The sequence below is a fragment of the Coregonus lavaretus genome (genome assembly GCF_964263955.1).
Source record: "Coregonus lavaretus genome assembly, chromosome: 1".
Classification (NCBI taxonomy): Eukaryota; Metazoa; Chordata; class Actinopteri; order Salmoniformes; family Salmonidae; genus Coregonus; species Coregonus lavaretus.
Window position 1 is genome coordinate 68752638 of NC_139988.1, and position 16399 is coordinate 68769036.

Sequence of the window (16399 nt, forward strand, 5' to 3'; positions counted from 1 at the left end):
ATTTGCTGCAGCATAATGACAACTCAGCGACACAATGGTAGGGATTAACTGAGCTGGGCTTGGGTCATTGATAACTCATTGTCTCAACGCATCCTTATAATGCTGTGAAAGGATCCAGGAACCCAAATGATTTGGGTGGATCCCATCCTCTTTATAAAATTAGCTTTGTTTCCAGAAGTTATTAAAATTGTCAGTAAATGTTACACCCACAGAGCTGCATTAGTCACGTAGCCAGTTATGGAGGGCTAAAAGTCTGCTGAAACGGGCATTTGTTGGTGTCAAGCAGAGACCCAATCAGTTCTTTGTAATCCATCTTCAGCTGTTCTGAGCTGCCCTTCATAATGTCATTGAATCCCACATTAACTATGATAGACTCAATTTCCGATGAAGGTTGAAAATGTGTGGGAGCAGCTTATTGATGTCCTGTACTCGTGCTCCTGGATAGCACAACGTTTTTGCTCCAGGGACTGAGGCATTTCTCACTGTTGAACTGCCCAATACAACGGCCGGAGAAGGGGATGGAGAAATCTGCCCATTCCTACCCCTCCCACAACTCGTGGAACCTTTCACGGGCCCACGAGAAGCAGGATAGCATACGCCCGGAGCTCCCGGCGATAGGTCCAGACCTCCCACAGCAGGCAGTGCCACGTCAGATTCAGAGAGAGGGAAAGGAGCCGAACTCGACGACGAAGCTGCTGCTGGAGTCAGCGTAGTTGGAGTCAGCACAGCCGTCGCAGCCACAGGCAGTCCCAGCGATTAAGGTAAATCAGCACCAGGGCGGCAAAGCTATTCCTCATGTCAATCTGGAGTATAACGTCCCTTTTACTGCAGTGGGCTAAATCAGGGAGACACAGAGTGTTTCTTCATAGTCTTAAACAAATCTACTTTGAAACAAAAGTATACACCTCACACACATGGTTATGGGCAACAAAAAAAAAGAAGACACCTGTACCATGTCAGATATAGAGTTGAAATGTATTCAATTTTTTGTTTGCGTCCCAATATTACACTTTATATACATCACAGAAGACTGAAATATAACACAACCGTTTGACATAGAAACACCGGATTTTCAGCGTAATAAAACAAATAAAGTTGATTAATTATGGAAAATATTAATAACATTCCACCCATGAAGCCGCTAGAGGGCGATTTGTTCATTTGACTGCAGTAAATAATAAAGGTTCGCTTCCCTTTTATCATCCCTTTTCAGTGGAAAGTTTCCAACTGAAAAAATAAAAAGTGATAAATATTTACACATTTCTGGACATTCATGATGTGTGGGCAGTGTCGTTTCTAGGCAGTGCAATTTCTAAGAAGTCAGTCGGTGTCTCAACTTACTGTTAGTTAGGACAGTAGAATACACAACGTGCAATTTCAAAATGTGGTAGTGCATCAGCAGCTTTCCTCTTGTAATGTCAGTCACTGACAGTCACTCAATTAGCCCATGTCAGCTAATATTTTATAGATTGCTAGGTAAGTTAGTCTAGCCAGCTATTGTAGTAATCATGGTCGAATTACTGACCGGGCACGCAAGGCCCTAACCTCCAGGGGGGCCCCATTGATTTTGTTAGTTACTCTCACTCAGATATTATATGAACATGGCATAAGTCATGGCAAAATGTGTAGAATTGCTGGAAATTAGCTTTACAATTGCAAAATGTTCTCTCTATCCCATGGCAAAATGAACTGCAGGAAATTAGCTTTAAAACTGACACATTTTTCTCTCCACAGCCAAGAGGGTGGCAACTAAAAGGTTTTGCCCGCTAAAAATGGCTCTGTGTGTGGGGACGTGTGACATGTGCTCATCTAAGTTAGGATTTGACCCTGAGAGCAAAAGCACCAGCAGTTTCAGAAAGCCAGGAGTTGAAATGAGGCCATGGTGAGCTCCTGGGTGAGGTTTCCAGGTACAGATCTAGGATCAGCTTCCCCTCCACAATCCTAACCTTAACCATTAGTTGGGAAAATGCAAAAGTGCACCAATATCTGTTTCTAGGGAAAACTTCACCCTGTACCCCATGGCGATGATGTGATTGGGGGAGGGCAGGGTGTGGGTTCAGGCATGCCATGGATCAGGTGAGAATAGGGGATATCCTTAATCTCAGAGGCCTCCCCATAACAAGCCGGGTTAATAGATCATGTCAGGTCATTATCTGTTTCCAACTTCTCTTCAACATTCAATCCAAGCTGCTATAAATTGATGTGACTCAAAGGTCAGCCCTACTCACAAGTTTAAGTATATGTTCTAAGCACAAAAACACACATATTCGCGTACACACATAGGCGCACAGAAGACACGCTCAGAGTAGACACATGCTCAGAGTAGACTATACACACACAATACAAACACACACACACACACACACTCAACCCTACTCCTTCTCTAGTTTCCCAGCTGCCAGCTGATCTGGGAACAGCATTCTGTCACCATCTTTATGAGGTGCAGCGAGGGAGAGGGAGGAAGGAAGGGAGGGAGGGAGAGAGAAAGAGTGTGTTGGGCATAAAACATCCTTTACGGCCTGCTTTTATGTGCCTGTCTGAGACACATCATGGTTTTATTCTCTTTACCAACTCGGGACAGGCTGATGAGTGCTAGTATTTACAGGGGTAGAGATATGCTGGGCCATCGTCTAGGGGGGTCGTCTACTGTACATATGGTGCTGGGCACATAGCCTCATATACTGTATGTGGTGGTGGGTTTTAAAGCACATTTCCTTAAATTATACACATTTTGCCATGGGGCAGAGAGAACATTTTGCAGTTTGTATGTATATAATTGCAAGAAATTAGTTTGAAACATTTTCTCTCAGCCCCATGGCAATATGTGTAGAATTATAGGAAATTAGTTTGAAACTGACATTTTACACTTTTTGCAATGGGGCTGAAAGAAAATGTGAAATTTTAAAACAAATTTCCTTCAATTAAACACATTTTGCAATGGCTTGTGCCTTGTTCTTATGCTATCTGAGTGACTCAAACATTACAAAATCAAAGGGGACCACATGCGCGCCGCTGCTAAATGCATATAGGGGAAACACTGCATAGCCTTGTGTGTGGTGCTGGGTACCTCGTGTGTGGTGCTGGGTACCTAGCATCGTGTGTGTGGTGCTGGGTACATAGCCTTGTGTGTATGGTGCTGGGTACATAGCCTCGTGTGTATGGTGCTGGGTACATAGTCTCGTGTGTATGGTGCTGGGTACATAGTCTCGTGTGTATGGTGCTGGGTACATAGCCCCGCCCCGTGTGTATGGTGCTGGGTACATAGCCTCGTGTGTATGGTGCTGGGTACATAGCCCGTGTGTATGGTGCTGGGTACATAGCCTTGTGTGTGTGTCATGCTGGCTGGCTGTACCAGACATTAAACTGTTAGTGTGTTTCTACTCAGCCACTGTTGGCAGGTGAGTCACACTCTGTCACCGGGAGATCAGCCAATGATTGGTGACCTTCAATGGGCTGCCTCAAGGGAAATCCCAAAATGTTACCGGTAACTTTCGAAATCATCGAAAACTTTCAAGGACTTTAGGTCATTTTCATAACATGTAAAATATAAAATAATAAAATAAGTTTTAATTATGTAAAATAGAATGACAAAGCAGTAAACCATTATCCTAAATATAACTTAGTGAATACCGTTGGTGTTTAAAATGAGGGTTTCAGCATGGAATATCCGTTATATTTTTACACGCTTTTATTTATTTTACTATGTCAATAGGTCTTTGTTGTAAGTGCTTTGATGCCGAACTGGTGGCAGTTGTGAAAAAGTAAATAGTTGGAAGAGTTTATTGCAAATGATGTCATTGTTGATTACATGTTTATTTTCTTCATTAATTACCCTTACAAAATAACAAATTTAAAAAATCACATTCCAGCAACATAGCACCCTGTATCCCACTGCTGGTTTGCATTTGAAGCTAAGCAGGGTCAGTCCTGGGTGGGAGCCCAGATGTAGCTGTAAGTGGTAAGAAATAAACATGTGAAAAATAAACGTGTGAGAAAAAAAAGTCACGTGTGGGAACGGGAAAAATTCACGTGAAACTTCACACGTGCCCGAAAACCACTTGTCTAATACAATTGAATAAATAATAATAATCTTCATGTGAAATGTATCACTCGTGTCCGAAAACCACGTGAAAATGAATGACTTCCATTTTTCACGTGTTTTTCCCTTGTGCTACATCTGGGCTTCCATCCATCTGGGCTTCCATCCAGGGACCGACCAGGACCAATCCTGCTTAGCTTCAGAGGCAAACCAGCAGTGGGATGAAGGGTGCTATGTTGCCGGAATGAATGTGTCAAAACTTGCAAGGAAAGAGGGAGGCAGGAAACTGGGAGGCATTTTGTTTAATTGCGTTATCATCCAAAAGAAATCACAGAAAACTATTTTTTTGCATCCATTTAAAATGTATTTGTTCTCGCATTTAAAAATGATTTCCTTGCAATATTCTGATTTACTATCAATACTTTTGGGTTCCTGTTTTGCTTTCAATATCATTATTTTTGTTTGAAATGCTAAGAATTTTGTTCTCGACTTCAGAAGTTTTGCTTGATAAATTGCACAAATGTAACTCACTCACTAGAGGGTTGCACCATATAATAACACTATTACTCTATTAAAGGTGTTTAAAGTGGCAATTCTTTATTGAAAAATAACAGAGGACTCCCCGCCACAGCTTCAGTAAAAAGCTGAGGGATGGGCTGGAGAAATATAACCACTCTCAAATCCATAGACTACGCTATGGATGCAAAGACTGACCATCCATGTTTTAAAAAATGATAGTTTTAACCATATTTAAACAGTGGTTATTTACATTTACTTTGTTTACAAACATTGGAGTTAAACAAGCTTATATTCTGAGTTCTGATTGGGTATGACAGTTGAACTAAGCTTATGAGGCATTTATACGTTATGTTCTTCAATAATCAATGGGTACACATCATGAATTTCAAAATGATGTAGCAACTAAGGATAGCCCGTTTAACAGGCAGTGACCATCAAACAGCAGAACTATGTCGCCATTTGAACCTGATCCATTAACCTGCCCCAGAAAATTTATTCTGTCTACTGTTACACAAATGTCCTGCAAAATATTTTCCATGTCCCGCATTTGGGCTTTTTAGAAGTGGTCACCTTAATTCCACCGGTGGAAACATTGCTACTGCAACGTGTTAACACCATCTTTTCACATGTGAGGAGAATAACATTATTTCTATGCCACATTTGAATTTGCAATTCCACATGTGAAATTGTCACAGACTGACTTTTCTTACATGTGAACCTGCAAGTTAGATTTTCACATGTGAAAGTGAGTTTTTCACATGTGAAACTGCATATCCGATTTTCACATTGGAAAGTTTTTAACGTGAAACGGAAAATGTGTGAGGTGAATCTCAGAACACTCAGGATCAATGCACAATTCAATTTATTTAGGCTGAGCTTTCGGTCGTCAGACCTCCTCACATGTGAAACTGAAAACTTGACATGTGTTTTTTTTGTACGGGTAGGCTATTTTCTCTTGAACCCTACCATAGGTCTGTCTATACACTAGATGGACAATATGGACACAGATATATACAGTACCAGTCAAAAGTTTGGACACACCTACTCATTCCAGGGTTTTTCTTTATTTTTACTATTTTCTACATTGTATAATAATAGTGAAGACATCAAAACTATGAAATAACACATATGGAATCATGTAGTAACCAATTTTATTTTAAACAAATCAAAATATATTTTATATTTGAGGTTCTTCAAAGTAGCCACCCTTTGCCTTGATGACAGCTTTGTACACTCTTGGCATTCTCTCAACCAGCTTCATGAGGCAGTCACCTGAAATGCATTTCAATTAACAGGTGTGCCTTGTTAAAAGTTAATTTGTGGAATGTCTTTCCTTCTTAATGCGTTTGAGCCAATCAGTTGTGTTGTGACAAGGTAGGGGTGGTATACAGAAGATAGCCCTATTTGGTAAAAAACCAAGTCCATATTATAGCAAGAACAGCTCAAATAAGCAAAGAGAAACGACAGTCCATCATTACTTTAAGACATGAAGGTCAGTCAATCCGGAACTTTTTAAGAACTTTGAACGTTTCTTCAAGTGCAGTCGCAAAAACCATCAAGTGCTATGATGAAACTGGCTCTCATGAGGACCGCCACAGGAAAGGAAGACCCAGAGTTACCTCTGCTGCAGAGGATAAGTTCATTAGAGTTAACTGCACCTCAGATTGCAGCCCAAATAAATGCTTCACAGAGTTCAAGTAACAGACACATCTCAAAATCAACTGTTCAGAGGAGTGTATGAATCAGGCCTTCATGGTCAAATTGCTACAAAGAAACCCCTACTAAAGGACACCAATAATAAGAAGAGACTTGCTTGGGCCAAGAAACACAAGCAATGGACATTAGACTGGTGGAAATCTGTCCTTTGGTCTGATTAGTCCAAATGTGAGATTTTTGGTTCCAACCGCCGTGTCTTTGTGAGATGCAGAGTAGGTGAACAGATGATCTCCGCATGTGTGGGGGTGCTTTGCTGGTGACACTGTCAGTGATTTATTTAGAATTCAAGGCACGCTTAACCAGCATGGCTACCACAGCATTCTGCAGCGATACGCCATCCCATCTGGTTTGCGCTTATCATTTGTTTTTTCAACCTGTTTCAGTCTTCCAGAGATTTGAGACTGGGACGGAGGTTCACCTTCCAGCAGGACAATGACCCTAAGCATACTGCTAAAGCAACACTCAAGTGTTTTAAGGGGAAATATTTAAATGTCTTGGAATGGCTTAGTCAAAGCCCAGACCTCAATCCAATTGAAAATCTGTGGTATGACTTAAAGATTGCTGTACACCAGCAGAACCCATCCAACTTGAAGGAGCTGGAGCAGTTTTGCCTTGATGAATGGGCAAAAATCCCAGTGGCTAGATGTGCCAAGCTTATAGAGACATACCCCAAGAGATTTGCAGCTGTAATTGCTGCAAAAGGTGGCTCTACAAAGTATTGACTTTGGGGGGGTGAATAGTTATGCACGGTCAAGTTTTCAGTTTTTTGTCTTTTTTCTTGTTGTTTCACAAAAAAATAATATTTTGCATGCCAAGGGGGTTGAATACTTTCGCAAGCCACTGTACTTTGAAGAATCTCAAATATAAAATATATTTTGATTTGTTTAACACTTTTTTGTTTCCTACACGATTCCATATGTGTTATTTCATAGTTCTGATGTCCTCACTATTATTCTACAATGTAGAAAATAGTAAAAATAAAGAAAAACCCTTGAGTGAGTAGGTGTGTCCAAACTTTTGACTGGTACTGTATATTTTTTATGAATATTTTATATGAATACATTTATTAAAAGTTATTCAAGTATAAATTACCAAGATTTTCATAGATTTACAAAAATGATCTGTTAATTACCAAATGTACAAAAAAATCAGGTAACTTTGGTACATTTGCGGTAGTTTTTCAACCCTAGTTGTGTGGGAGAAACGGGCGGTAGCTGGCTCTTTGCGTACGCTTGTGTGTGTGCATGTACCTGCTTGTGTGTGTGTGTGTGTGTGTGATTTGTATGCTTGCACTTGCTTGCATGTGTGTTTTTGGTAGAGACGCTGCAGTCAATAGAGCTTGCTCCAGGTGGCACAGTTGGCCCTCTCCTGTGCCAATCTCTGATCCCACTTTAGGGCCACCCATCGCTCAACGTTCGCTCACTACAGGGCAGGCACTACCCAACTACCCACACAGGTGCCAGGCAAAGAGAGAGGATAACCATTTACATTGGAAACTCTGCCAAACCTTAACTGAACTGGCCGAAAACCACGTTGTTAAGCGGTTTGTGGTGTCCAGATGGGTTGGTCCTCATTCTCTAAGCCTCCTGTGTATTATTATATTCAGGTTTTCATTTTAACTGATCCCATAATGATAACTGACTTTCTGAGCTGCTGAATTAATGGTTATGTGGATGGGACTGCCATATTTGTGTCCACATATTTAAGGCTATGTAACGACCCAGTTATACCGAAAGCTACAAAGTAGTAAGGAATTGTCGAGCTCTCTCTTTGTGGGTGTTGTCACGTTGCCTTTTAAGCATGGGGTCAAAGCTGGCTAGCAAGACCCTCCCTCCTCTGATTTGCATAAACTTGGGATTTTCTGATCTCTGGTCGCCGAGCTCATACTCGCCAACTGTTAAGTCGCTTAATGTATCCTTGTGTCTCCTCCCCCCATTGAAAATTAATGGTTTCCAGTTGTGAGTTCGCTAGAGGTAATGCCTTCTGGTTTCAAATGGGACACTTTTTAATACAATATAATATATGGCATTTAGCAGATGCTTCTATCCAAAGCGACTTACAGTCATGCGTGCATCATGATTACGGATGGGTGGCCGAGTGGCAGTGGTGTAAAGTACTTAAGTAAAAATACATTTATAGTACTACTTAAGTCGTTTTTTTGGGTATCTGTACTTTACTTGACTATTTATATTTTTGACAACTTGTACTTTTACTTCACTACATTCCTAAAGAAAATAATGTACTTTCTACTCCATACAGTGGCTTGCGAAAGTATTCACCCCCCTTGGCATTTTTCCTATTTTGTTGCCTTACAACCTGGAATTAAAATTGATTTTTGGTCATTTTTATCATTTGATTTACACAACATGCCTACCACTTTGTAGATGCAAAATATTTTTGGGGGTGAACAAAAGAAGAAATAAGACAAAAAAACAGAACACTTGAGCATGCATAACTGTTCACCCCTCCCAAAGTCAATACTTTGTAGAGCCACCTTTTGCAGCAATTACAGCTGCAAGTCTCTTGGGGTATGTCTCTATAAGCTTGGCACATCTAGCCACTGGGATTTTTGCCCATTCTTCAAGGCAAAACTGCTCCAGCTCCTTCAAGTTGGATGGGTTCCGCTGGTGTACAGCAATCTTTAAGTCATACCACAGATTCTCAACTGGATTGAGGTCTGGGCTTTGACTAGGCCATTCCAAGACATTTAAATGTTTCCCCTTAAACCACTCGAGTGTTGCTTTAGCAGTATGCTTAGGGTCATTGTCCTGCTGGAAGGTGAACCTCCATCCCGATCTCAAATCTCTGGAAGACTGAAACAGGTTTCCCTCAAGAATTTCCCTGTATTTAGCGCAATCCATCATTCCTTCAATTCTGACCAGTTTCCCAGTCCCTGCCGATGAAAAACATCCCCACAGCGCGATGCTGCAACCACCATGCTTCACTGTGGGGATGGTGTTCTCGGGGTGATGAGAGGTGTTGGGTTTGCGGCAGACATACCGTTTTCCTTGATGGCTAAAAAGCTCCGTTTTAGTCTCATCTGACCAGAGTACTCCCACATGCCTTTTGGTGAACACCAAACGTGTTTGCTTATTTTTTTCTTTAAGCAATGGCTTTTTTCTGGCCACTCTTCCGTAAAGCCCAGCTCTGTGGAGTGTACGGCTTAAAGTGGTCCTATGGACAGATACTCCAATCTCCGATGTGGAGCTGTGCAGCTCCTTCAGGGTTATCTTTGGTCTCTTTGTTGCCTCTCTGATTAATGCCCTCCTTGCCTGGTCCGTGAGTTTTGGTGGGCGGCCCTCTCTTGGCAGGTCTGTTGTGGTGCCAATTTGGACTATTTTGTGTATGTCCATTACATGAAATCCAAATAAAAATCCATTTAAATTACAGGTTGTAATGCAACAAAATAGGAAAAACGGCAAGGGGGATGAATACTTTTGCAAGGCACTGTACATTTTCCCTGACACCCAAAATACTATTTTGAATGCTTAGCAGGACAGGAAAATTGTCTAATTCACGCACTTAAAGAGATAATCCTTGGTTATCCCTACTGCATCTGATCTGGCGGACTCACTAAACACAAATGCTTTGTTTGTAAATTATGTCTGAGTGTTGGAGTGTGCCCCTGGCTATCCGTAAATTAAAACATTCACTTTCACTTGAGTCATTTTCTATTAAGGTATCTTTACTTTTACTCAAGTATGAAAATTGGGTACTTTTTCCACCACTGCCGAGTGGGAATTGAACCCACATCCCTTGGGGTTGCAAGCTCCATGCTCTACCAACTGAACCACATGTTCTACCAACTGAACCACACAGGACCACTCCTTACCATGAATGATTCATGCAGGGCTAAAGTAGGATACAATGTTTACCCTGCCATTGTATAGGGCTCTGTTCCCTCTGCCTAAAATGGTTTGGCTTCAATTGGTTTCAATTGAACATTTTGGTTAAGGTCCTAGATGTTAATTTGGGGGCCTTTGTGCCCTGTCCTGGACAATTATCTATCTAGGGAAATGCTTGCATAAGGCTATTCAGCTTACTTATACAGTAAGTGTTCATTCAGTGCCAGCACACCAACCTTATAAAAACATCCAGGCAACCCTAGTCGTCACACAACCTTGAAAAGCCTATCATTCCATGGCTTAGCTGCTTTCATACAACATGTTCATTTGTAATATTCCTTCACTCATTTCATGTGTACAGTGAATTTTAACTGAGCTTCAAGTATAAACTCCACAACTAAATCATTATCATGTTAATTATGGCACTATTATCATTTGAAAAGCACAAAGCTAAATATTTGTATTTGTATTTATTATGGATCCCCATTAGTTCCTGCCAAGGCATCAGCTACTCTTCCTGGGATCCAGCAAAATTAAGGCAGTTAAACAATTTTAAAAACATTACAATTAATCTCACAACAGATTTCATAACACATTAAGTGTGTGCCCTCAGGCCACTACTATCCTACCACATATCTACAACACAAAATCCATGTGTACGTGTGTGTATAGTGAGTATGTTATCTTGTGTGTGTATGCATGTGTCTGTGCCTGTGTGTGTGTCTCTTTACAGTCCCCGCTGTTCCATAAGGTTTATATTTATCCGTTTTTTAAATCAGAATTTACTGCTTGCATCAGTTACTTGATGTGGAATAGAGTTCCTTGTAGTCATGGCTCTATGTAGTACTGTGTGCCGCCCATAGTCTGTTCTGGACTTGGGGACTGTGAAGAGACCTCTGGTGGCATGTCTTGTGGGGTATGCATGGGTGTCCGAGCTGTGTGCTGGTAGTTTAAACAGACAGCTCGGTGCATTCAACCTGTCAATACCTCTCACAAATACAAGTAGTGATGAAGTCAATCTCTCCTCTACATTGAGCCAGGAGAGATTGACATGCATATTATGAATGTTAGCTATCCATGTACATTTAAGGGCCAGCCGTGCCGCCCTGTTCTGGGCCAATTGTAATTTTCTTAAGTCCCTCTTTGTGGCACCTGACCACACGGCTGGACAGTAGTCCTGGTGCGACAAAGCTAGGGCCTGTAGGACCTGCCTTGTTAAGAAGGCAGAGCAGTGCTTTATTATCGACAGACCTCTCCCCATCTTAGTTACTGTTGCATCAATATGTTTTGACCATGAAAGTTTACAATCCATGCTGCGATGTTGGTTTGAGATATGTTGATCAGAGTTATATGCAGATGACTCAGCGACATTTGTACCAAGCTTGATTTAATTTCATAACATAAACTCCACATCTTCGTACCAAGCTTGATTTAATTTCATAACATCAACATAATAATAATATGCCATTTAGCAGATGCTTTTATCCAAAGCGACTTACCGTCATGTGTGCATACATTTTGGGATCGAACCCACTACCCTGGCGTTACAAGAGCCATGCTCTACCAATTGAGCTACAGAGGACCACATCTTTGCTGTCTGTCAATCTCATGTAATCAGGGAGCTATTACAGGTGTTACACACTTTCAAAGGAAAGCTATTCCTGGTTTGTTCTTCTGAGGAATAATCTTTAGTATCTGATCTATTAGAAATAAGCCGAAAGATGGTTCTTATCTTGCAGTGTCTCGACTCGGTAGTTGGTACTGTAATGCTGCAATGTTGGTTTAAGATAAGTTGATCAGAGTTAATACATGTGCGATTAAAGCATTTGAAGGGACTTGCAAGCTAGTTTGAACAATTCATTTGGTCAAATAGAACTCTGTTAACTCACATAGCCCTAATGAATGTACTACAGCACTAATTATTGTGGAAATAAAAAGAGGTGGGATGGATGATATCCAACTCTGGTCCTGGTGATAGCTACTGGGTGCTGTAAAGGCTTTTGTTCCAACCAAGCACTAACTCACCTGTTTCATAGTCTTCTGTCTGGACCTTAATCATCAAGGATCAGTCAGAAGACCATGATACAAGTGTGCTGGGATGGAACAAAGGACTGCACATCCAGGTGCTCTCCAGGGCTGGAGATGGAGATCCTTGAGAAATAATGGAGAGGTTGTGAGTTTTCCTCTTCAACTTCCCGCCATAAAGATGAACTGTGCACTTCTGTCCCCTTGTGGTTGTTCTGGAAATATTCACACTAAGGCTCCAGAAGCATCGTGTGGCCCACCTTTGAGATCTATTACCATCAATAACCAACAATGGCCAAGTATCTGATGACTTTTTCGCCACTTCACTCCAGCTTCAATCTATATAAAAAGTTTTAAGAGCCATTTCATTGTTGCACATATGCATTATCAAGACTGCTTGTTTTAGAAATGATTCATTGCATGGGGAGTATAGCCCTTTTGTAAGAATATGTGAATAATTTGTGTATATGCAAATAAGGCACATATCATTTTCTTTATTTTATCATCAAAATATTAAACAAGTACCTGATATACTAAGAAAATGTATAAATGAGTGCATTATTAAAGTGAGATTTGAAAATAAATGTCATCCCAAAATTCCCACCAAAATGCCTGAACTCAATTCATTATGTTGTCCATGCCAGTGCAATGTTGTATGTGCTATAATTCAGTCAATATCTGATGGATTTTAACACATTTAAAAGTTTGAAGTATCTTTATCCATTGTCCAACTGTTACATTTATCAGTATTGTATTTTTAATATTTTAACAATTTTGACGACCATTGCTACAGTAAAGGAATCTTAATCTGGTTGATGCAAAAATCAGTGTTGCGTCTCAGCCTTAACTGATCCTAATGTATTTACATTTGGTTGACCTCTCCCAGGGATGAAGAGGCCCAGGAGCCCTGGGCTGCTGGAGAATGTCTTCCCCCCCAAGGCCGAGGAAGATGAGGAGGATGAAGAAGAGGAAGAGGAGCGGACCGCCCAGGGGCGGAGGCCTAAGCGGGAGAGGAGACAGGGCAGTGTGACTCTATGTGAGGTGTGTGACATCCATAGGAAAAATAAGGAAATGTCCCGCTCTGTGCGTGTGTCTGTGTGTGTGGGTGTGCGCGCCTTTGTGAGTTTGTGCCTGTGTGTGTGTGTGCGCCTGTGTGTGTCTGTTTGTGTTAGGGATGTGAATCTTTCCTTTCAAGCACGATTCGATACGCCTCTAGATACATGGGCTCCGATACGATACAGGAATGATACTTTTAGTTTAAAACAATTCGGTGCGATTTGGTTTGATTTGTGGAATGAATCGATGCGATTTGGTTTGATTCAATACGATACGATTCGATGTACTAACATTTGTAGCAGGAACACATTCATTTTCCATTCTAAATTAAAATCTGATACTGATGGAGCTCAGGAGCTGGGCCTTCAGAAACTATTCATACTCCTTGACTTATTCCACACTTTGTTGTGTTACAGCCTGAATTCAAAATGGATTAAATAAATACAAATTCTCACCCATCTACACACAATACCCCATAATGACAAAGTGAAAACATGTTTTTAGAAATGTGTGCTAATTGATTGAAACTGAAAAACAGAAATACTGTATCTCATTTACATACAGTGGCAAGAAAAAGTATGTGAACCCTTTGGAATTACCTGGATTTCCTCATAAATTGGTCATACAATTTGATCTGATCTTCAACAATAGACAAACACAATGTGCTCAAACTAATAATACACAAATTATTGTATTTTTCTTGTCTATATTGAATACATAATTTAAACATTCACAGTGTAGATTGGAAAAAGTATGTGAACCCCTAGGCTATTGACTTCTCCAAAAGCAAATTGGAGTCAGGAGTCAGCTAACCTGGAGTCCAATCAATGAGACGAGATTGGAGATGTTGGTTAGAGCTGCCCTGCCCTATAAAAAACACTCACAAAATTTGAGTTTGCTATTCACAAGTAGCATTGCCTGATGTGAACCATGCCTCGAACAAAAGAGACCTCAGAAGACCTACGATTAAGAATTGTTGACTGGCATAAAGTTGGAAAGGGTTACAAAAGTATCTCTAATGAAAAATGAATTAAGTTTATCAAGACATTTGCAGGAGAATGTAAGGCTATCTGTCCGCCAATTGAAGCTCAACAGAAGTTGGGTGATGCAACAGGACAATGACCCAAAACACTGAAGTAAATCAACAACAGAATGGCTTCAACAGAATAAAATATACCTTATGGAGTGGCCCAAGAGAGCGGTTCACACCAGACATCCCAAGAATATTGCTGAACTGAAACAGTTTTGTAAACAGGAATGGTCCACAATTACTCCTGACTGTTGTGCAGGTCTGATCCGCAACTACAGAAAATGTTTGGTTGAGGTTATTGCTGCCAAAGGAGGGTCAACCAGTTATTAAAGCAAAGGGTTCAAATACTTTTCCCACCCTTCACTGTGAATGTTTACACAGTGTGTTCAATAAAGACATGAAAACGTAGAATTGTTTGTGTGTTATTAGTTTAAGCAGACTGTGTTTGTCTATTGTTGTGACTTAGATGAAGATCAGATCAAATTCTATGACCAATTTATGCAGAAATCCAGGTAATTCCTAAGGGTTCACATACGTTTTCTTGCCACTCTAAGTATTCACACCCCTGAGTCTGCATGTTAGAATCACCTTTGGAAGCGATTACAGCTGTGAGTCTTTCTGGGTAAGTCTGTAAGAGCTATGCACACCTGGATTGTACAATATTTGCAGATTATTCTTCTTAAAATTCTTCAAGCTCTATGAAGTTGGTTGTTGATCATTGCTAGACAGCCATTTTCAAGTCTTGCCAATTTAAGTTAAAACTTGCTTAGCTTTATTCCATTTATTTTTATCCTAATAACTCCTTAGTCCATGCCAATGACAAGCATACCCATAACATGATGCAGCCACCACCATGCTTGAAAATATGAAGAGTGGTACTCAGTGATGTGTTGGATTTGCCCCAAATATAACGCTTTGTATTCAGGACATGAAGTCAATTTCTTTGCCACATTTGTGCAGTTTTACTTTAGTGCCTTATTGCAAACAGGATGCATGCTTTTGAATATTTTTATTCTGTACATGTTTCCTTCTTTTCACTCTGTCATTTCGATTAGTATTGTGGAGAAATACTCAGTTTTCTACTATCACAGCCATTCAACTCTGTAACTGTTTTAAAGTCACCATTGGCCTCATGGTGAAATTCCTGAGCTGTTTCCTCCCTCTCCGGCAACTGAGTTAGGAAGGATGCCTGTATCTTTGTAGTGATTGGGTGTATTGATACACCATCCAAAGTGTAATAACTTCACCATGCTCATCTATCAATAGGTGCCCTTCTTTGCGAGGCATTAGAAAGCCTCCCTGGTCTTTGTGGTTGAATCTGTGTTTGAAATTCACTGCTAGACTGAGGGACCTTGCAGATAATTGTGGGGTACAGAGATGAGGTAGTCATACAAAAATAATGTCCATGCAACTTATTATGTGACTTGTTAAGCACATTTTTTACTCCTGAGCCTTGCCATAACAAAGGGGTTGAATACTTATTGACTCAAGACATTTCAGCTTTTCATTTTTTATTAATTAGTAAAAATGTAGAAAATCATAATTCCACTTTGACATTATGGGCCAGTGACACAAAATCTAAATTTTATTTCATTATAAATTGAGGCTGTAACACAACAAATGTGGAAAACGTCAAGAGGTGTGAATACTTTCTGAAGGCACTGTATATGGTGTGTGTAGCCACATGAACTGAGCCATAGGGCAGAAAGCATATTTTGACCGTTTGGAGCTGCTCGTCTCCCTCTCCAACCATAAGCCTACAGTGCGTTGCGCAAAGATTATTGCTGTTATGAATTTACAACTTTACCCTGTTCATGTAAAAATGATCAAATGCAAAGACTGTTTAAATATTTTTTCATACCCAGGCAATCCCTGGGTGAAAAACCTGAAATTCACTACTTTATCTGCTTGCTCTGCCCTCAAATTTAGCCTCACATTGAAGTGTTTTACCATTTTCTCTTCAGGACAACCAGGGCTACAAGTAGAACACAAAACTATTTGACATAAAAAAATAATATAAAGAATCCAATGCAAAAAATAAGACTCTAGCTCAAACACACAATGTTAAAGAGGGGTTGGAAGCACTAAATCACTCCAATATGACCGTGGGACTCAAGGAGTTTAAAGCAAAACTACCAAAACTATTTCTTAGGTAAACCTGGCAATCGA

General features: G+C 40.4%; 1 protein-coding gene across 1 annotated transcript in view; it reads left to right on the plus strand.

The window, feature by feature from the left end:
* Positions 1-16399, plus strand: part of LOC311130972 (zinc finger protein 385C-like) — a gene marked incomplete at both ends in the record, with an annotated part of 127317 nt that overhangs the window by 45847 nt on the left and 65071 nt on the right. The window contains one exon of the mRNA XM_084163815.1: positions 13031-13185. Coding sequence (XP_084019941.1) covers positions 13031-13185 — 155 coding nt within the window. The remainder of the gene's footprint in view (positions 1-13030; positions 13186-16399) is intronic.